General features: G+C 42.9%; 1 protein-coding gene across 1 annotated transcript in view; it reads right to left on the reverse strand.

Annotated features, from left to right (window-relative positions):
• The window catches only part of psd2 (pleckstrin and Sec7 domain containing 2), a 43,506-nt gene that overhangs the window by 11,858 nt on the left and 8,066 nt on the right, over nucleotides 1–23,582 (reverse strand). The window contains exons 3-6 of the mRNA XM_080773817.1: nucleotides 8,085–8,285; nucleotides 6,770–6,850; nucleotides 5,258–5,370; nucleotides 4,732–4,790 (exon numbers count right to left, since the gene is read on the reverse strand). Of these exons, the coding sequence (XP_080629943.1) occupies nucleotides 4,732–4,790; nucleotides 5,258–5,370; nucleotides 6,770–6,850; nucleotides 8,085–8,285 (454 nt within the window). The remainder of the gene's footprint in view (nucleotides 1–4,731; nucleotides 4,791–5,257; nucleotides 5,371–6,769; nucleotides 6,851–8,084; nucleotides 8,286–23,582) is intronic.

Raw genomic sequence — 23,582 nt, forward strand, 5'->3', positions numbered from 1 at the left:
TGTGCCTTTAGAATCACAATGTAAACTATTTACTAGTAAAAGCATGTAGCATGATAATAATAATAATATTAACAACTTTATTTATATAGCACTTTTTAAAACATGCGTTACAAAGTGCTGAACAACAGTTGAATGATGGAACCATGACTGTGCTCACAACAGGTGCTGTAGAACACAAACCCCCGTTTAATGGCAATAACTGAACATCCATTCCCTTATCCTAGAACACCTACTGCATGTCATAACATAACTTTGTGCCACTTTCTTTGTATGGTCAGCACTTCACAACCAAGCACTATGGCTATAGAAAAATAAATAGTTTTGGGGTGCCGATAGCAGAGTGGTTAACCGGTTAAAACCGGGATAGCGTCTGTGTCAATTTAATAGCGTTGGGCTATTCAGAAACAGTAGGAAAGAAATCTTGAATGAGAACTACTGGTTTAGAAGGCATTTGTAGAAATCGGCCTCAGATCTTAATGGGTTGATAAGGATTAACCAGTGGTGTAATGGTGATTTATACATTTGTCAGCGGTACGGTATTTAAAATGTTAGTTCTAGCACGCGCACGCACCATACCGTAATGTTACGGTGCCGTAATATTACGGTCACACGCCATGGTACCCACATTACTGGTCACACGCCATGGTACCCCGTGCTATGTTTTTAATTTAATTTAAATTTTTAATGTAGGCTTTTTTCAGTCTGGCTTTTACAGTATGTACTATGTAGGCTAATTAACTTTATCCCTCTACTTGTTACTGTATTGTAATTTCTCTACTTGGTTAAAATACATTTCCTTGTTTTGTTTTTCTTGCCTGTGATGCTTTCTGTAAACACTGTACTATATGAATAAAGCTTAAGCTCTGCACTTAATTTCTCAGCGTTGCAAGACATTGCACTCCTTATTAATTTGAAGTGTCTTACTACAGAGATAACGTGTAACCGTGCCTTTTTAAGAGAGTCAGAGGAATACTACCTTTTCTTGACAGCAATTTCTGTTGTTACCCCAATTACAAATACTTTAAGCATCGACCAAAATGATCATGCATTAAATATTTATAGAATCTCAGTCTCTGGGCCATTAAAAAAAAGCATGTGATGATGTTGCTTTGCTGCCTGACAGTGACAACGTGGTCCCTTTTTAGCTTTTAGGGGAAATTTCTAGTGGTTAGTGGTTCATCCTGTTCATCCAACCCAGTATTCCGCTATTCTGATGCTATTCTCAGAGCACACCTGCTAAGAACAGATCAGTGTTGTTTTTGGCAGCACATTTCTATTTTTGTTTAGTCATAGTCTTTGGAATAAAACTTCATTTAGTTTTAGTCATATTTTAGTCACCTGGAATGTTTTAGTGTTAGTCTAGTTCTAGTCAACTAAATATCATGAGATTTTTGTCGATTAAACGTACAGTTGATTTAGTCGACTAAAATGTATTTTGACGGGACTTGATACTGTCGTAATGACTGATTTTACACTTGCTGAAAAAAGCCGATCTACAAGCTCACGCTGCGACGTGTTGTGAGCTTGTAGATCGGCAATTTCAGCATGCAACCAAGTGTAAAATTACTTACTGGATCTCTTGTCCACTAGTCCCTTCCTAACATTTTAGTCTAGTTTTTATTTGTTGACAAAATTGTCAATATATTGAATCTTAGTTTTTAGTTTTTTTCTTAGTTCGTCATAGTTTTAGTCGACGGAATCAACACTGGACCAGATGTGAGGATGAGAGCTCATGGCCTAGTATGTTAGTACAACAAGCATACTCACCACCTGCAGGGACAGACCAAAGGACCAATTATGTTTAGCAGGGGTTTGGGGGGGGAGCAGGGAGGGGAGGGGGGGGGGGGGGGGGGTCGGGGGGGTCGAAAGAGAGCCGAAGCAGTGGGGGAAAAAAGAGAGAAAAAAAATGGGAAGGAAACTTATTAGAAGGGAAGGTTCTCCACTAGAAGCAGATAGAAGACTGGAAGTGTGACTGTGAGTGGAGCATTATGCTGATTTGATATGCCTGATTTGTGCTTCACCAACATAACAAGTGCTGTGCAGCGTGTCAATGCATTTTCAGCTGGAGATGGACATTTAGCTTTCAATTTTATTTTGGCCGAACGACACGTCACACGACACCTTGTTGCTAAAGCACGAATCAGGATTTACAGAGCTTAACAGGGTGGTCAAGGGCACTTATTCGCAACATGGGGTCTAGGGTCACCCAGGGGTCTTTGAGGAGGTTCCAGAGGGTCCGCAGCTAAATTATTGATAAGTTATGAACCAAATGGACCCTTATGGGGTTGTAACATCGAGAGTGTAAAACTGGAAACTTAGTGGAGCCCGAACAGAGTGCATTTGGTTTGGTTTGGTTTGTGCGCTCAAGATTTAAGTTGTCACTGAGGATTTTACAGTGCAGATTGGGATCCCAGAGCTGAAACATCATGGGGGTCCACGGCCTAGTACACGTCAAACTGGGGGTCCTTCAAAGTGAAACAAATCAATCAATGGTCTTCTAGGGAACGCATGAGGCAGGATTAAAGACACTGATGGAGTTGTATCTTCTTAACACCATGAGAGCTCCAGTTTAAAAAAACGGATGAGAGTAATAGAGGAGAGGAGAGACAGAAACAGGTCAAAAAGTAGGCCGGGATGAAGAGTGGGAGCGAGAAAGAGAGATAGAGATAGAGGGAAAGACGAGGGAGCGTGCAGTGTATAAACACTGAGAGAAAGAGAGATAGACGAGGGAGCGTGCAGTGTATAAACACTGAGAGAAAGAGAGATAGACGAGGGAGCGTGCAGTGTATAAACACTGAGAGAAAGAGAGATAGACGAGGGAGCGTGCAGTGTATAAACACTGAGAGAAAGAGGCAGGAGGAGACCAGAGCCAAAGGGGAAGCGCAGCAAAAGACAAACGGATAAAAAAACCATGTACATTAAGACAATACTGAAACAAGACAGACAGATTCTTTACAATTATGGCAAACAAATTAATTAATTTAGGAGAGAAATACCGACATACAAATGGAGAAGTCATTGTTAAAAACAGTAGCACAGCTAGTAAGATTAGTAGAACATTTTCTGTGCAGTGGCAGCTACTGTACATGTAAATACTATAAATCGACCATATTCAAAGGGAGGCCATTTTGCTTCAGGGTCCAGGGGTATTGTCGCCCGCCCACCACCCCCATCCACAGTGGTGGGAACTAAGTAACTAAGTACATTTACTTAAGTACTGTAACTAAGTACAATTTTGAGGTATTTGTACTTTACTGGAGTATTTCCAATTTCCAATACTTCTACTCCACTACATCTCGGATCCAAATACTGTACTTTTACTCAACTACAATTATTTGAAGACTTTGTTACTTTGTAGATTTTGATTATTATTACAAAACATACATTACCCACTTCAGCCCTATACATTAAAAAAAAAAACATTTGAAAATAGCCGATCTGCAAGCTCACAATGCGTCACTTTCAAAAGATTTGTATACATTTGAAAACTTGAAATGGGGCATTCTGCATAATGAGTATACTTTTGGTACTTTAAGTACCAATACAATTTAGGCATTTAGCAGATGCTCTTAATCCAGAGCGATTTATAACACATGGTAATACGTCAAATACATAAAAATACTAGTCATCAAGAATCATAAGTAATAAGCTAACAACCTAGCATCTGCCTAACAGTAGAACAACTGTACAATAAAGCTATGAGTATACACTATAGAGCAGTGGTTCCCAAAGTGGGGTCCGGGGACCCCCAGGGGTACCTGAGGGAGTTCCAGGGGGGACCCATCTATTTTGTTCATGTTCATAAAGTGCTAAAGTGTTTAAAGCAGTGGTTCCCAAACTTTTTCATGTCAAGGACCCCCAAATTGACACTACTTAGCCCGTGGACCCCCATTTGAAAAGATATGCCAGGGACCCCCATAAGAGAAGACGTACACATTTAGACGTCTACATTTAGACGTCTACATTTAGACTTACACATTTAGACGTCTACATTTAGACGTCTGTATACATTTAGACGTCTACATTTAAAATTGCGGCCTGTGCCCAGCACCATGCCAAAGCTTTTTCCTGCAGGAAACACTGCTTGTGGTTGTAAATATATTGTTATCCGTGTTGCGAGGATGAGGGGGTACCTGGAAAAATATCTACCCCAAAAGGGGTACCTGGTCCAAAAAAGTTTGGGAACACCTGCTATAGAGTGCTATGTCTACATAAAATGCTAGCTAAATGGCCTGGGCCAGCTAAGCGGTCCAGCTAAGCGGTTCCGAGTCCCGATCCCGACAAAACTTTGCTGTGTGTCTTCCCTTCATCTCTCTCCCCGTTCCCTGTCAAGCTACTGTATATCTATGAATAAAGCCCCAAAAATCTAAATTACAAGGTCGTCAAGGCTAGGGCAAGTGCTACAGCAAGTGATATGGGCTAAGCTGGAGTCTGACGAGGTGGGTTTTCAGACTGCGGCGGAAGATTGGGAGTGAGTCTGCAATTCTGATTCCATAGAGAGTTCATTCCATGGTTTTGGAGCCAGAAGGGAGAAGAGTCTGGGACATGTGGAGCGTTTTGTACTTTTACTCAAGTACATCTTGAATTCCTAACTTTTAGGGTACTTTTAACAGAGTATTTATATATTGCTGCCCACATCCACCCCCGAGCACCACATACAGTAAGAGCAGAAATGGCCGCCGCGTGAACATGGTCAATGCAACAGAAAAGGTAATAAAAGGCTGTGCATACGTGTCCATGTAGGTCAGTGTTGAGCAGCATAAGGGCACAGGTTAACGTGTGGGCTCCATCTGTAATAGAACAATGAACGCACGAAGGTTAAGGTCAGTTGCTGGTTTGTCGCGCACGCACGCACGCACCCACCAATGTGGGATATGTTAGTAGACACCTTTACAAACACATTGGTGAAGAACATTCTTGGCAAGAAATGTATTCCCAGATTTGACTAACTAGTACTATTGAATGGACCCCCTGAACTCTGAGAGTGTACAAAGGAGAGTTACAGACCTGCTATAGTACAATTCAGGGTTAGCTATTTAAGTGGTCATATTATTGTCCACTCATTTTGTATGTCCATGGCAAAAACTGAACTTTGACAACTTCCACAAACCAGTATGGCGATGACCCATGGTAATTAGGAATTAGTTTGTTGATTTACATCACCCTGAGACACATATACTAAGAGTATTTAAATGCATGGATATGGGTGGATTGATCTTTTATTTTTTTATTTACTAAAAATCCTCATCACCCTGACCTTCGTACGTTGGCATCTGTGGGTTGGAGTGACAGAAGCGGTTGGAGAAATGCACAAGGATCCTCTCTCTCTCCTGGGTTTCTCCCATCAGCGGGAAGGCCTTCAGGAAGGATCTGACACATGCAAGAAGGGACAACGGCAATGTCAACAAGAAGTCTGCGTAACATTTTCACAACACACACACAAACACACGCACACGCACACGCACACACACACACACACACACACACACACACACACACACACACACACACACACACACACACACACACACACAGAATTGCAATGTTTGCAGAGCAAGGGCACCTTTGTTTAGGTTTTCAACTTTAGCAGGATAAGTCATGCATTCCGAGGTATGCTACTCTTGCTATCAAGCCTGCATGTTCTTTACCTGTGCATCTACGATTTGGTGTTGAGGAACAATTCCACCCATGACTGAGGTGAGGAACAGTTCTGCGACAAAATGTGGAAACAAGGACAATGGACCGCAATGGAAACAAACCCCTGGGGCTTTTTGTGCCCGAGGGGCATTTTCAAACTTATTTCTTTTTTGCAGAATTAGCAGATCTACAAGCTTACAACACGTAAGCTGTTGTAAGCTTGTAGATTCACTATTTCCGCTGTTTTGTAAAAATGTTTGGAAAGATTTATTTTTTAAATTAAATGTCAGTGATTTCTTTGAATATTTAAGTTATTCGTCATATCGGTCCTGTGCAATTTGTGATTACGAAGCCTAAAGCCCAAACCACAGCGGTAGGGACTCAACCGTTTAAATCCCAAACCACAGCGGTAGGGACTCAACCGTTTAAAGCCCAAACCACAGCGGTAGGGACTCAACCGTTTAAAGCCCAAACCACAGCGGTAGGGACTCAACCGTTTAAATCCCAAACCACAGCGGTAGGGACTCAACCGTTTAAATCCCAAACCACAGCGGTAGGGACTCAACCGTTTAAAGCCCAAACCACAGCGGTAGGGACTCAACCGTTTAAAGCCCAAACCACAGCGGTAGGGACTCAACCGTTTAAAGGTTGGTGTGGTTGACCTTAAAACGGTTGAGTCCCAAGGAGTCCCTACCGGTGTGGTTTGGCTTAAAAGGTCAACAGAAATACAAATTGTAATGTTCCAATGTGTGTTTCACAGTATTCAATCAATCAATCTACTTGTTACTAAGTAATGTTTTACTAGTAAGTACGGCTCCACTTAATTCTTTCAGAATATTTTGATTTAGTTTTTTTCTTTTAAACACTCATTGGGCTAAAACGGCCATAGCCCAAATGTGCTGACATCTTCACATTTGTGATGACGGCTATGGCCGTTTTAGCCAAAGGAGTGTTTTTTTGTGCAAAACTGATGCTTGGAATGGATTCAGCATCATGAAAACCCCCTAGATTGTCATGTCACATGCTACATAAAGCATGATGAAATTTTTTGCCTTCTATAGGTTGTTAATGGTATGGTCACATATTATGCACCCTTAATGAAAAGCAAATGCTACAAGCATGCTTGCATTACCTCAGCGCCCGATCCAACGTCAGTCCAGAGAAGTCGAAGAAACTCAGATACTCCGATGCCACCAGCTGGCTGAAGTCATTACTGCAGGAGAGAGAGAGAGAGAGAGAGAGAGAGAGAGAGAGAGAGAGAGAGAGCACATTAACCCAGTTAAAAAAGAATCACACCCGTGTGAAGTGAGGGGTGCTAATATATTAAAGTCTAACTCATGTTGATTAGGTGACGTAATGGTGATTTAAAACAAACGGTGCCAACACAAACATTAAACGCGATTAACAATAAAGAGACAATATGACGTAATGAGGCACCCCTCAAAAAAATATATATAAATCCTAAACGTTTTCTGAAAAATCTATACTGTATTCTATGTCAGTGGTGCTCAACCTTTTTCATGTCAAGGACCCCCAGAATTATCTGTATTTGGCCGCGAACCCCCATCTGAAAATATGTTGTTCCAGAGACCCCCCCGGAAGCAAAGATTTGAGTTAAAAATGTTCGCTCTGGAAGAATATATATTCAAAGATTTTACACATTTTCCCGATTTAAGAAAAATAGCAGATCTACAAGCTCGTAGCGCGGCAGTCGGTGCTTATAGATCTGCTATTTTTAGCAGATCTAGCAGATTTATTCTGAACGGGAACCCCTTTTGGTGTTTTAAGCATTGTTATACTTTAGTATGTATAGCAGTGATATAGACACATACATAATACCAGACATGTTGCAATGGGTCGATTTACAGTGCCTAAGCCAAGAACTGATGCAATGAAGAATACAGTCATGTACAGGGCAATGACTTTATGGAACTCTCTACCAGTATGCATCACAGAAATTAAGGGTAAAAGGCATTTTATGAAAAGACTGAAGGACTTTTTATATATATATATATATATATATATATATATATATATATATGGCAGAATTGTAATTCTGTTTATGTCAATATACCAGTTAATGTAATCTAGAGTGAATGCACTAACCATAGTTGTTATGCTTTAATGTATTTCTTTTGTGATATCTGTAATGTTGTTTTTATTTCAATTTTTGTATGTATATTATTCTGTGAGGACCCCAGAAAGAATAGCTGTTGCCAGGTGTAACAGCTAATGGGGATCCCAAATAAACTAAACTAAACAAGCTCATAGCGTGGCACTCGATCTGCTATTTCTTTAAATCATGAAAATGTGGTGCAAATCTTTTTTAAATATTTTCTTTCAGAGCGAACGTGTGTGTGTGTGTGTGTGTGTGAGTGTGAGTGTGAGTGTGAGTGTGAGTGTGAGTGTGTGTGTGTGTGTGTGTGTGTGTGTGTGCATGCCCTCACTTCTTGCCCAGGTGTCTGGCCACGTCGCAGCGCTTGAAGCCCTCAAGGTGGTAAAGGCGCTTGGCCAGCCTCTTGGCGCCATCGCAGTCTGCCCGGCAGCCGTTGGCTAGCGTGTCCGTGCTGCCGCCGCGGTCCAGACGCTCCAGGCTGCCCAGGACCGACTCCTCCGAGTCCGACAGCACCTCCGTGAGGTTGGCATCGCTGAGGGAGAATACACAAACACATGCAGGTCGAACGGGTTGGGCTCTATGCAGACAGAACATCTCCGTCTCTACTTCCTTCACAGGTGTTACCACTGATACTAATGAAGGCTCTGTTCCGTTCTGGTCAAACAGAGTCAGGGTGCTGCATGTTGGCTCACTGGGAATACTCCACTACACCAGTGGGTCTCAAAGTGCACTCGTAAAGCCCATTGCAAATGGTAAACGGTGTATTTAGCACCTTTACATATATATATATACACTTTTTTTTTTTAAATAATTTTTATCCCACGATTTTGTAACCCATTTTTTACCCCTGTGTCAATTATCTAATGTGATCCTGGGCTCTGCACACCCGCCGTCAACCTGGGGAGAGCAACGGACTTGAACTCATGCTTCCTTCATGCATGAGTGTCCAAGTCGCTCCTTTACACCTGACACCTGATACTTTTTTGTTTAAAGATTTGTTTTTTGGCTTTTCTGCCTTTATTGATAGTATCAAGTGAAGATAGACAGGAAAGAGGGAGAGAGAGAGAGAGAGAGAAGGGGAGAGACACGCCGCAAAGGTTGTCATGAACGGAACATGAACACGTGATGCACTCAGGCCAAAGCCTATACTGTATGTGGCATGTGCCTTGTGACTTGGCCAGCGGGCGCCCCATTTAGCACCTTCAAGGCGCTTCACAAAGTTCACAATGCACATTCACCCACACACCTGCCTGCTCATTGGGAGCAATTAGGGGTTCAGAGTCTTGCTCAAGGACACTTCGACACTAGCCTGAAAGAACGCTCCCTTTACTTAGCATAGAGGGGCGGATGAAACTAGAGCTGGAAACGGACGCCGACGTCCCTATTGGTCCACCAACCTATGCCTGCCTCCCCTCCCCCTACCCTGTAGAACACAGTGGAGAACACAGACGTCACCACGTTTTGGAGTGACGCCCCTCTCTGCACTATTGGTTAGCGGCGCCACATTTGCTGGTGCGTTCACCCAGGCTTTTCTTTTGAAAACAAAAACGCCTGCCGTCCACGAGGCTATACTAACTCAACACTAGCTCTGGGGGGAGTCCGGGATAGAACCGGGAACCTTTTCTAACCACACCTGTTAACTCAGACGCGTACAAAACAGAAAAAGTACCAAAATCACGACACGCCATCTTTAATGACTATTACAGTATCAGCATTCATGAAGGTGATACATAGTGTTGACATAGAGATAGAGTAGATAAATATAGTCTCACAGCTGGTGGGAAAATTTTCAGAACTTCTATTCAGATTCAGTACGAGAGCTAATCTCAGCCCATCTTCTAGTCTGTAGTAGCCTACCACCGCGACATTAGACGGCGTAGATACACCAGGCCAATTTGTGCCGCATTCTCAAGTAAGAATAAAACTCAATTAGAGGTTATAAAATATACATGGACGCCAACACAGAAGCTCATTAAAAGTCAAATGACTTTCAAGTGACTTCAGATGTCATTGGCCTGGTTTAATTGCCACTGAATAATCTACATTATTACTGCAGGCTACTAGAATTCTACCCCCCAGCTGTCTTCAATACATGTCTCTCAGTGACATGTAAAGTGAGTTATTTTGATCCAGGGTTTCTAAGTTGTGCACTCGGTTACAATCATTCACCATAGGCGATATTGTAAAATCACACTGAAGATCATTACATTATGCAAAGGCTAAACTTACGTCATTTAGATTTATAATTTAACATTTTACGTAGACGTAGCACTCTATAATGTATACTCATAGCCTCACTGCACAGATAATCTACTGTTAGACAGATATTAGGTTATTAGCTTGCTTAAATGATTCTTGCTGACTATTTCTATGTATTTGATGTATTACCATGTGTAATACTACTGTAAGTCGCTCTGGATTCAGAGCGTCTGCTAAATGCCTAAATTGTATTTCACGGTGCAATTAAATGTATAAACGGGCCACAGTGATATGACGTGATGTCAAGTGATGTTTCCTTTCTAGGTCTCATCTAATCACTTGGCTAATCTAATTATTAAGGCCTCGCTCTATGGAAACGGGCTGCATATCTCCGTAGCAGTGGCCTTAATACATCGGATCACACATTGGATCACATGATATAACGCCGCCCTTAATAGTGCATAGTAAAATCCTGTGTTCATTTTAGCTCTGGTCCATAGCTCTAATGCGTTTCATTTAGAGCTATGTTACTCTCAACTTCCGCTGCTCGCATGATTGCAGACCAGCCTCTCCTCTTTAGAGTAAATAAAAAGAACGTTTTTGCTACTCACCAAAACAAAGGCGAGTTGTGTCATTAGAAAGCCTACTTTCCTTAGTGGACGCACTCTTAGCCCCCCACCACACGTATAAACTGTACTTTTTGGCCAGAAAGGGATTTTTTTTCACCGGAGGAAAAATATTCTGAGGCAATTCTCTGGGCAATATCGGTAGAAGGCGCAGCGGAGTAACTAAAAGTATTTTTTTCCCGTTGGAAACAAAGTCCCCTTTTGGCCAAAAAGTACAGTTTATACATGTGGTGGGGGGCTCAGAGTGCGTCCACTAAGGAAAGTAGGCTTTCTAATGACACAACTCGCCTTTGTTTTGGTGAGTAGCAAAAACTTTCTTTTTATTTACGCTAAAGAGGAGAGGCTGGTCTGCATTCATGCGAGCGGCGGAAGTTGAGAGTAACATAGCTCTAAATGAAACGCATTAGAGCTATGGACCAGAGCTATGTTCATTTATGCATTCAGAGATACTATAGGGCTGTCACGACTATGACATTTTACTTCATTGTGGTTCTTTTTTTTTATTTTTATATCCCACAAATTTGTAAACCATTTTTTCACCCAGTGTCAATTATCTAATGTAATCCTGGGTGCTACACTTCCTCTGCCAACCTGGCGGGCAGCGGACTCACGGACTGGCCTCATGCTTCCTTCTATGCATGAGGAGTCCAAGCTGCTTCTTTTCACCTGACAGGGGGAGAGTTTCCCCGGTTGGACGTAGCGCGTGTACACTCTCAGACAGACACGCAACTAGATGTCAGTGGGCCCCAACGCAGGCTGATCAGCGAACTGTCGGGATACTCGTGGGAAAGCCCACTGCACAATCTCTGACTTCCTTCAGGTTATTAGCCTACAGCTTGGGACCGCGGCTACACTCTACTAGAGGAGAGCTGTTGGGAGGGATCGAGGGAGGCGGGGCACTTGTGTGCCTATGCATATGGTATGGACTGGTGTGTGGCTGTGTGTGCAGCAGCCACCACCAGGCCCCGCCAAACTTTGTTCAACTCAACTGTCATTGCATCTCTGTATGTGTTTATAATTTTATTTTACAGACGGCACGGGTGGGCGGCCGTGTGCCCCCCTTGCCTCTGGGCCCCCACACAGCCAACGTTGTCTGCGTCGTGCTAGTAACGTCCCTGCTCTACCCATAAGGGTCCATTTGGTTCCAAACTATCATTTAGCTGGGGAACCCCTGGACCCCACTTTGGGAACCACTGTTTTAGGCTTCATAAACAAAAGTTTCACAGGGCTTAAATGTACTTCAATGTACACCGACATACAGTATATAATAACTTAATACTTTCAAAACAAATTAATAGTGGAAAATAGCAGATCTACATGGAAATGATGATTATGCAAATAATAATTGTGATTATCTGAAATAATTGTGATTAGATGTAATTATGTGATAATTGTGACAGGCCTAGAGATACAGTACAGTAGGATCAATTATCCGAGTTACATTAATAATGAAGACTTTACTATGCACATATATGAACATGTCCAGCATTTGAACAGACGAATAAATGCCCGTGTCTGACATTTGTATTGCAAAATAGCAGTTAATAAGCAAATGGAACTGAAGCCATTTCTCCAAGGAACGGCGCGTTTACTACTTCCCCTCTCAGTGGAAACGTAATTTGAGGCATCTGTCTATCTGTGCATCTGTGTGATACAGTCAGCATTCCCCACAGATGATTCATGTTGTTGTTGTTTTTTTGAACAATCAGATTAGGTCAATTGCGTTAAGCGTCCTAAATTCAATACACAGCGCTGTGTCATCGGGGTGAAGTGCTGGTTACCGTAGATACGGCGGAAGCAGGGCGATGTCTGGCTGAGTTAGAGACACCGGGGAACAGGGGGAATAAAGAATAAAAAAAAACACGCTCTTGTATGTCGTGTATCCTGTGTGTGCGTCCTGCTTAACTAAACTAAAGGTGAATAATATCATGCATAGACAATAGACATATGTGTATGGTGTCCACGGTAGCGGTATATACAGTATACACATATATAGTACACGCACAGTAAGACACAATCTCAGCACACATGCATAGACATAAAATCTGCCAAATGCCTGTATACTGTATGGTGCATGCCCAATTGAACATACAAACAAACACACACACACACACACACCGGACCATATTAATTCAGTAAACACACACAGTGTGTGAGAGAGAGAGATAGACCTTATAAATCATTCAATCAGTCAGTCAAAGTGCTAAAACATATTGCCAGGCTCTCCGATGCAGTCTGTGAATGACATGCGCACATTCCTACTAACAGATCTACACGTCGTAAAACGGAGTTGCCGACAGATTCGGCTGACTAATTCGGTTAGTTATTATTTCGTTTTTGACAGTGAAAAAGGGTACTCGACAAACATTTTTCATTTAAACATTTAGTCGACGAAACACTGACGTGAACGCATGTTCACGTCAGTGCTTCCGATGTGCAGGTTGGTGGCTTGCATGGTTTCCGCCGCCATCGGTGTGTGAATGTGTGTGTGAATGTAATGCACAATCTATGTAAAGGGCCTTGGATAAAGGTGCTATATAAATGCACTATTTACCATTTACAGACACACATGTATGCAGGCACAAACAGAGGGTGAGTTTAAGAGAGAGTGACAGAAGACCAAGGGAGACAGACCTCATCATCAAAAATTCAACCTAGGCCTTGTTATGGGCCAAGTGACAGACAGTAAAACCACTCTATTTAACTCAAACAGTCCTGTTCTTATGTCCTCAGGATGTGTATTCTCTCTCTCTGTGTGTGTGTGTGTGTGTGTGTGTGTGTGTGTGTGTGTGTGTGTGTGTGTGTGTGTGTGTGTGTGTGTGTGTGTGTGTGTGTGTGTGTGTGTGTGTGTGTGTGTGTGTGTGTGTGTGTGTACTGTGAGAGAGCATGATGCAGCATGTCAGTGACTAATACTAATCTTCGTGATTTTGTCCCATCCACACCCACAAGGTGTGCCAGCAATCAAGAGGGGTGTGTGTGTGTGTGTGTGTGTGTGTGTGTGTGTGTGTGTGTGTGTGTGTGTGTGTGTGTGTGTGTGCGTGTGCGTGTGCGTGTGTGTGTGTGTGTGTGTGTGTGTGTCGGAGAGAGAGACACAGAGAGAGCGAGAGAGAGAAAGAAAGAGAATAACTGTCAAGTCCATCTGCTGAGGCTTGCAGACAGATGCAATAAAGGGAGTTACAACTAGGCTATATGAAAATGTCAACACCAACCTTTATAGTCGAACACAATTCTACTGAGATTTGAATGGATTTGTCTTGACAACCATATCAACTTACTTAGCCTATGACTTAAGAAAAAGCTGTCACCTGCTATAAAAATATCAGAAAGAGTATTAAATACTGTCACCTGCACAAATTAACCAAGTCCTGTTGTTTCCCTTTTCAATTCGACTGGTTCATCAATCGTAATATATATAAAACCTTTTACATTAATAGTAAAAGTTTGAAATAATCATGATAATCAGTTGTCAAAGCCCTAATTTAAGAGCAAGAGTCCAACCTTCCTTCATAGTCTCTGAATTCTATATATCCAATCCACTTTATTTATATAGCACATTTTACAATGCAGGGTTGGAAAATGTGCTGCACAGAAAACAAACTGTAGCTAAAATACATAAAAGCATCTGAGTCTAGAACTAATCCCAGGCAGGAATTGCCAGCATTTTTAGGAGCGTTAGTGCTCCAACGCCTGGTTTTTGAAATGACATCATATGGCAAGTCTATGGACTTTAAATGTTTGCTTAGAGCACATTTAACAAACAGTGGCAGCCAAGTCTATGGACTTTGAATGCTTGCTTAGAGCACTTTTAACAAACAGTGGCAGCTAAGTCTATGAAATGTTTGCTTTAGAGCACTTAAAAATCAAAATAAACATTACCAGGCGCCCCTCACGTCACACAAGTGTGATTTTTAATATCCATTCCTGCTAAACAGCAAGCTATGCTTGGATGATTTTGATTTATATATAAGATACATTTGCGCCACTGTAAAGACGAAACAGAAGTGAAGACCTCACACAGCTTTAGTCCTGACATTCCCACTTTGTGGATAAAGGATATACTTAACTATTTCTGCAGCTAGGATTAAAATACTGCAGCTAGGGTTCTTACGAGAACCAAAACATATGACCATATTATCCCGGTTCTGGCCTCACTCCAATGGCTACCTGTGGCTTTTAGATCAGATTTTAAAATATTATTATTTAGTTAGACAGGCTACCTCACTGGGCACTTTTTAAATGTGAAAAGCGTGCCAACATCTTTGATGGCAATAGACCTTTCGGTAAGCGCCAGTAACGGGGGAGGGGCGGGAGGGGGGTGGCGCTTACTGAAATGTCTATTAGATGATTTGAGGCATTTTGTTCCAAAAATGTGTTTTGCTCAAATCCACCTGTTGGTGGTGCTATAACAGGCCAATGTGAAAAGGGTGAGATATATTCCTCAGCCTAGTAGGAAAGTGCGAATTGCACGCTGCATTCATGATTTGAGGCTTTTCGTTTAAACAGGGCCAATCCTGCAAACTTTGAAAGCCAATGTTAGCCAATAGAGCTTCGCAGTCCCGCCCCCTACCAGGGCCCAGGAAATGATTCCCCGTTCATTTTCCTCATAGACATTTTTAAAAGTATTTATTTAAAGACCTTTTAAGCCTTGTACAAAGCCAACTCTTGTCGTGACAAATCATCAACAAAGAACAGATCTCCTCACTGGTCAGCAAAGAATACTTTGAAGACCCTAATAGTAGCCCTCATACAAGGTTTCTTCGACTATGCATGCACCTCATGGTACCACAGCACCTCAAAGGCCATTAAAACAAGGCCCCAGACATCCCAAAATAAACTGGCCAGGCTACCTTACTCCCAGAACCCACCTCACGCCTGCCCATTTTGATAGGCAGGAATGAATGGCTTATAGGGTTGACGACCTGGTCTACAAGATTCGCTACACCTGTCAAAATACTTCCTTATTGTCAACGAAGTCCACAATCACAACACCAGAGTGACTTCAACAAACCACGTGCAACCCAGATTCGGCTCAAACAAGGCGTTAAATTAATTTTGCTCCTATGCCACCAAAATGTGGAACTCCCTATACCAACAGCCATTAAGAAATTAATTTCCTAGACTCCTTCAAAACTGCTCTCAAAGGTTGCAATTCGAAACCGGCCTCTGTAAAAAGACCCCCCCCCCATTTTTCCATACTGTACACGTTTTTTCCCTTTTTGTCTCCACCAGGCCGAAGGCATGGGGAGAGAGTATGTTTTGTCCGTCCGTTTGTGTGTCCGTGAGCCCGTGTGTCCGTCTGTGGACAGCTAATCTCTGGCACCGTTGGCTTGATCGCAGCCATACTCTGCACACACACTCCCTGAATGCCACAGCTGAACCTCTGCCCCAAGGTTTTCACATTGGCCTCTTATAGCGCCAATTTGGACAGTACACCTACAGATTTTGTCCAAACATTACGCAAATTGGTACACAGTCTCTCTAGAGAGCCATTCAACGAAACCGGTCTCTCAGATTTTTCAGACTCCATCCTGATTGGCTAATATTGGCTTCCAAAGTTCGCAGGAGTGCTCAGTTTCAAACAAAACGCCACAAATCATGAACACATCGTGTGATTTACGCACATTCCTACTAGGCCGAGGAAGAAATACCACTGGAACATTTTCAACTCATCCTCATGGTGGCGCTATAACTGGCCGATTAGTGTTTTTACCTCTAACTGCACGGATCTGTGTAAAACTTTGTATGCAGTTTTGCACACTCCCTAGAGGCCAAGGAAAAACCTTTACCTCGAATTTTTCACATCTGCTCTTTATAGCGCCACCAGGAGGTCGACATATGTAAAACACATTTAATATTTCAGATTTTATCCAAATTTCATGCAAACCGGTACACATGCTCTCCATAGTCATGTGATCAAGACGGGTTTGTTTCTCATAATCCATCCCGATTGGCTACGATTGGCTTCTAAAGTTTTCAGCAGTAGCCCGCTTTGTACAAATCGCCACAACTCCTCAACGCAGCGTCCGATTGCGGTGAAACTGTGCATGCATATTCCCACTAGGCTGAGGAAGAAATGCCACTTGACAGTTTTCAAATCAGCATCATGGTGGCGCTACAACAGGCCGCGTTGCCACACACACACACACACACACACACACACACACCTATCCTCCTGGTGGAGACTGGAGACCTGTGCCCAGAAGGGCACTTTTTCTAGTTTACTTTCTTTTAATAACTGTAGGCCTATATATGCTGGACAGGAGCAAAAGGTTGGCTATTATTTCACAATATTACAAAACAAATGCAGAGACTAGTCATTCTTTAACAAGACTGATGTTAATCGAGGCTCTATAGCTATAGGGTAAGTATATATTTCAATGACAATGGTTGTTATACAATAGGCAGGCACTGTTTGTTTGTTTTGTTTGTTTGTTTGGTCAGTTTTACACACCACCCACACATGTATAGCCGTAGTTTTTTGGCTTGGTCGCCTACTAGAATTGTTTTCAATTTGGAGCACCCAGCCACCCATCCTTCTGATAGGCTATCATCAAATACATTATAAAGAGTTCCATTAATTCCGTTAATTATCTCCATTAGTTGCACCTGCCAGTGATTCAGATCATGATATAATTGCTGTGGACTATTTACAGTCCATTCATGAGCTAATAAACCTCTCTCATCTAAAAAGATAACGTAACAGTACAGTTCCTGGTGGTTTAGCAAAACAGCTGGTAGTGGTCACTGGTCACCATGTTAGACATAGTGTGAACTGTGAACCCGGCTTTTAATACTTTTCTGATAAAAAAAAAAATAACATTACAGATTTGTATGCTTTACTTCGTTTTGATCGTGTTCACTTCACACTCCCTGTAAGCCTACGTTGCCTACACTACATTTTGCCACGCAACACAGACAGCACAACGTTCCCACCCCAATTGCGACGTATACAAACTGAAACTTCACAGGGTTTTAAGTTTGCGAAACATTAAACTTACAGCAGCTGCAGCAAGAAGTCAAAATGGACATCATATTCCTGCTTCCACATCGTCGCTGCCCGCACTTCTAATCTAGGGTGAACTGATCGGTGGTCAGGGGACGACAGCCTCATCATCCAGCCAGCCAGTCAGTCGCGATATAATCGGTCAAATCCGCGTCGGTATTGTTGTTGTGATACAATAAAACAGACTATCTGCCAGGTCACACCACCACGGGACGGGAATGGGATACGAAGCCCCGCATTGTTTTTTAGTCCCGGGTTAGAAAATGAAACCAGACCGTTTCATGCTTTCCTCCACTGGAATGGATTTGTTGTTCCCTTGATGTTTCTTGGAGGGTCGGACGGGACGTCCACCCACCCATAGTAGTCCCACAAGAGAGGATGTGAGGGGCGGAGCAGGCGGCTACCAGAAACTTTATGAATTATAATGTTCCTAGCTGTGTGTGTCGCGCGCGAGTTGTACAATGGATCTGTGTAACCGAGCCAAGTGACTTCCTCTGTACGGAACATAACGGCCAATATCAGGCCACACAGTTGACCATTTTATTACTGTTCTGCAGCTGCTTTAGCGGTCGGGAACCCACATGAATTGAAAATGAATGAACTCACAATAACGAGGAAAGCACATTTTAAACTCGCTCGCACGGGCGCGCGCGCATACGCATACACACACACAGGATTACAACATCTATTACGTGTACCATTTTTGGGATATTTAGCTGGGCCGGTGGGCCCTATAGGTGGGAGTGCAGTAGTTTCAGTTTTATTCTGTTGACTTGGCTGAATAATATAGTAGAATGCAATCATGTGACACTGACTCACACAAGACACAAACATGCAAAAACACACAGATTCCTTTTCTAACTTACTTAGTTTAAAAATATGTCCAGACACTCAGACACACAATCACATTGTATGCTGATGTCTATCTCAAAAGTGTAACACTGTACACATTCATGTCACTGTCACGCACACACACACACACACGCGCACACACACACACACACACACACAACATCAACAACACGGAAACATGCACACATCCTTCCAGTATCAGATGTTATTGGCCACACTGACACATCCCTGCATGTACTCCCTATCTCTCTCCATCTAAATCCCTCCTTCCTCTTTCTAATCTGGGGGTAAGGAGAAGACAAGAGGAGGCGGAGGAGGGAGGAGATGGAGAGAGGCAGAGAAGAAATTAAAAAGAGCAGCTGAACTGTAGAATAGCATTAGGTAAGAACAGATGAAAGGAACAAGCAGTATACCACCGTCCCTAAAAAAAGTGTTATACTTGAGATAAAGCTGAGGGAGACAGACGGTGTGGGGGAGGCACAGAGAAGGTTGCGTTGGAATCCGGTTGGAATTCAGTCCTAGCAGCAGGGGTGAGCATGGCTCTGAAGACAAGCACTTATTGGACCACCACGCCATCAGTGGGTGGACGGTTTATCAACTGTGTCTAGACTCTAGAGAGGCAGGTGTAAGAGAGTAAAGGTGGACTTGTAAGGTTTTCTTTACTGTGCGATGGGTCCCTACTCTTGACTCAGAAAAGTGTGGCTTATCGGACAACGGCAACAAAAGCAATAAAGTAAAAATCAAAATAATCTTCTAATAAGTTATATGACTGTGGGACCTACATTGTGACCAGATCTCAGTTCTGTTGGGGCCAAGAAGACCATAGAAATCCCTCTTTTATAACACAGCATTTCTTTACTAATGGAAAACCTTGGCTCTGTAGTCTGTAGCCTACCAATGGATTTCAGCAAATTGACATTTTGCTCAGTTATCAACTGTCACAATTTTAAAACAATGGTCCATTCATTAGCTTGATTGAGAGACAGAGTACAATCTTAATACAGCTAAATAACATTTAAGGGTAAAATGCTGGTCCTAGGTATGAGCTGCTGCTATTAACCGTCAACACATGAGTAAACCTTGACATTCAGGAATATAACAGAAACATACAGTAGAACAGGAGTTGAAGATGGATGTATCATGGATTTACTGCAAAATGAGCAGAAAGACTGATTCATGGAGCTAATCCTCCTTTAGACTACCATGTCAACATCATGAGAAGATCATGTAGACAAGGGGACTTAAAAATAAGATCTTGATTGCCACTGTCAAACACAGTCCCAAACACCAATCCAACCTTGAGTCAGACTTGCTTTAAAGAGCTAACCCGTACGTTGCATGAAATTAACTAGTGACTAATCTAAGACCAAGTTTAATAGGACATGCACTGAATTGTCACTACAACAGAAAAAAAAAACATCTCATTACTTGGTTAACAGGGTAGACTATACTCAAATCTCTTAATTGTTCTCACTAAATCATGCAGTGATCTGCTAGAAAACGGAGTATATCAACCCCTGTTAACTTACTCTACTTGTATTCTAGTTGTAACAGATTGAACAAAACAAAAACCCCACTGAGCACCCTTCTAGTTCTCGTTCTGCTTTGGGGACAAATTAAGTGCCTTTGCACGTATCATACTTGCACTATTAGGCCTACTCTTAACAAAGAGCTATAATATGCCAATGGGTAGCATTACTTCCTCAGCCTAATACAGTATGTGAGCAATCGGACGCTGTGACAGATCCGTCTTGATCACATGACTATACCGGTTTGTTTGATCTGTAGGAACACTATTTAAAAAAAGTCACACCCGTGTGAAGTGAGGGGCGCTATTGAAGTCTAACTCATGTTGCTATGATAAAACAAACAGTGTCAAAACAAACATTACATTCTCTTTATTGTTAATGTGATTCAATAGGTAGCTCAACCGTCGTCTGGGCACTTAGGCTGCTGAGCCAGCCTGACGGCGTTCTATGGATTCGACTCCCGATCCCGACGGCCTTTGCCGCGTGTCTTCCCCCCATCTCTCTCCCCATTTCCTGTCAGTCTACTTTCAACGTATCAATAATTGCAGAAAAAGCAACAAAAATAAATATATATACCGGTATGTGTGTGTGTGTGTGTGTGTGTGTGTGTGTGTGTGTGTGTGTCAAAGATCTGCCACCTGCTAATATAATGCTATAACAGGGCGATGTGAAAAAATTGGGCCAGAGGTTCTGCTCTGGCCTCCAGGGAGTGTGCACAGCCGTAGACAGACAGACAGACAGACAGACAGACAGACAGACAGACACAATGGTGACCTTTCTTGGATGGGTGTGAGGCACATTGTTGGCAGGGGTAGAACTGTGTGCAGCAGACAGTGTGTGTATGTGTGTGTGTGTGTGTGTGTGTGTGTGTGTGTGTGTGTGTGTGTGTGTGTGTGTGTTGAGTCACACAACACTGAACCGTTTTTGCAACACAACTGTATCTTCCCGGTAAACAGAAACAAACTGAAGGGAGTGAGATAAATGCTACAAGATGACACACATACATGTTCCCCCCGGCAAACAGAGAGCCTGGTGGGCCTTTCAAATATCACATACTGTAGAGCAGGGCTTCTCAAAGTGGAGTCCGGAGACCCCCAGGGGTCCTTGAGGGAGTTCCAGTTCAAGGTCTCCAGCTAAATGACGATGGTTAGGAAGCAAATGGACCCTTGGTGGTCTGTAACTCCGAGAGTGTACAAATGGAACCAAATGGACTCGTTAGGGTCCATTTGGGGCTTGCTATTTTCACTAGTCTGGGTCCCGGGCAAACAGCTACTTTCTGTTTTGGGGTCACGGGTTAAAACGTTTGGGAACCACCAATCAGAGAACCCATCGTCCGAAAATAAATAATAAAATGTGATGGTGCGTCAACAGTCCGTCTTGAGAGACTATAGGGAACCACTGCTGTAGAGGAAACTGCCTCTGTGACAGTTTCAGCGCAGTAGTTTAGGTAGGAACCAAAATTCTCTAAGACGGAACTATTGTGTTCTGAGTCGTTTGTTTCTGCCCAGACATATTTGTAGTGCTCACATACGTCAGCCAATGAGAAAACCAGCTTGACTAGCTTGCACATCGATTATAGACTCAGCTTGCTATTGACGATATTCAGACCGTGGCCATCTTGCCAGCAAGGTGCTAACTAGGTGCAACTTCCCATAGACCGCCCATTCGTCCAAACAGAAAAGTCCTATCTATTGTATTTAACAACGCCAAGTGTTTGGTTCATAAAAATCCACCGTAGACATGTTATGAGCTACTTCCTGTCAAGGAATTCCGTGCAGGTTATTTATTTTTGAAAGTGTCAGAGTTTGGGAGTGCTCGTGCTCGCTATTTTCGTGCTCGGACAGGCCCAGCCACACACATAGCTGTCTATAGGAGTGGTTGCACCACTCAAAAAGAGAGAGAGAGAAAATCACTGGTAGGCTATACAGTGAGAATATGGGATGCACCAAAAAATATAACGTCATTCTATAAATAGACAGGGGAGGTATAAATCTTTGTGCACGTGTGTGTGTGTGTGTGTGTGTGTGTGTGTGTGTGTGTGTGTGTGTGCGTGTGCGTGTGTGTGCGTGTGTGTGTGTGTGTGTGTGTGTGTGTGGTGTGTGTGTGTGTGTGTGTGTGTGTGTATGTGTGTGTGTGTGTGTGTGTGTGTGTGTGTGTGTGCATATCACTGCCTGTCACCGGGCCAGGGAAGGATAATCTGCCGGGTATTTCCGCTGCACTACAGAACCAAACTGAGGGCATTAAAGCCTGACACATTCAAAGAGTGAAAACGAGAGCGCATATGAGAGAGAGAGAGAGAGAGAGAGAGAGAGAGAGAGAGAGAGAGGAGGGGGGCATGGATAAAGAGAGGAGAAAGATTGAGTGAGAGAGCAATCGGGTAAACAAGCTTCATCATACAATATATTTGGTTATGCAATATGCATGCATACAGTACGCCTGCCCTGTGTGGCTTTTATGTGTGAGCATCACCACCTGGTTAGCTGTTGTATTATGAAAGTCAGATTAGATTAAAGACAGACAGCTGCTCTCTGATATGACAGCGGCAGCGCATGGCTTTCATCTGCTCCGACTGGCCTCGGATCTGATCGGCTCGCGAGCAGCGTGGTAGAATGACACACATGTACTATATACTGTATGTATGCACATGCACTTACAGACTAATTCATATACACTTTGGTCTCACCAGCTATGATGCATACGCTTCAAAGTCGAATAATGTTTGTCCTCAGGTGCGTGTCCAAAGGATGTCTTTGCCCACGTGTGTGACGATGATACACCGCAGGTTGGGCAATTTGGTAGCTGTCTTCACTAGCTCACACTAAGACTAAGCAGTAACTAAACGGGGAACTGGGTATAAGCTGGTTAACAAGGGAGTCAGAAAGAGAGACATGAGCAACCATAAGAGAAAAGAAGGGTCTGTTGCTCTGTTCACATGTCTTTAGCAGGCTCTGTGGATTAAGGCTAAGCTTCAACCTTGATGCTTGATGTGCCACAAGCAAAGTGAGTGAAGGCTGGCTGGTTAGCTAACTGGCTGACTGACCAGCCAGACTGACGGATTGACGGACTGATTTACAGATTAACTCATCAAGTGATTTACTGTTACTGGTTAATCCAAGGCAATATCTGACAGCACTCGTGTACTGACTGGCTGATTAAAGAGTTTTTCTGATGAGATAATTACAGTACCGGTATATAAGAGATTGTCTCTATCACTGATTCCCCTGAGTGGTTTATTTAATATCTGGGTGTTTGGATGACCTGGCCACCACCTCTTGACTTAATGACTGGCAGATTAACTCGACTAACAACCCACACAACAACAGAAATCCTGCTTGAGTGAATGAGTGTCTGTCTGTCTGTCTGTCTGTTGGGAAGTCTGGAGCCTTGTTTTAAGGGCCTTAGAGGTCCTGTCAGGCAGGGTCTTCAAGGTGTTTTGGTTGACTTTTTTGATAACGTTGGTGGCCATTTTATCATCGGAAAGATTTGCCTCCAGGATGGAACATAGGTAGGTAATTTCATCTTTTTGTGTGATAACATTGTCACCCACTCTAATCAAGAAGCCTTGCTGAGATTACTATTTGAACCAAAGAGAATGGATTCAGTTTTTCCCAGGTGTAGAG

This window comes from Protomyctophum bolini (assembly GCF_963924005.1).
Source record: "Protomyctophum bolini genome assembly, chromosome: 10".
NCBI lineage: Eukaryota > Metazoa > Chordata > Actinopteri > Myctophiformes > Myctophidae > Protomyctophum > Protomyctophum bolini.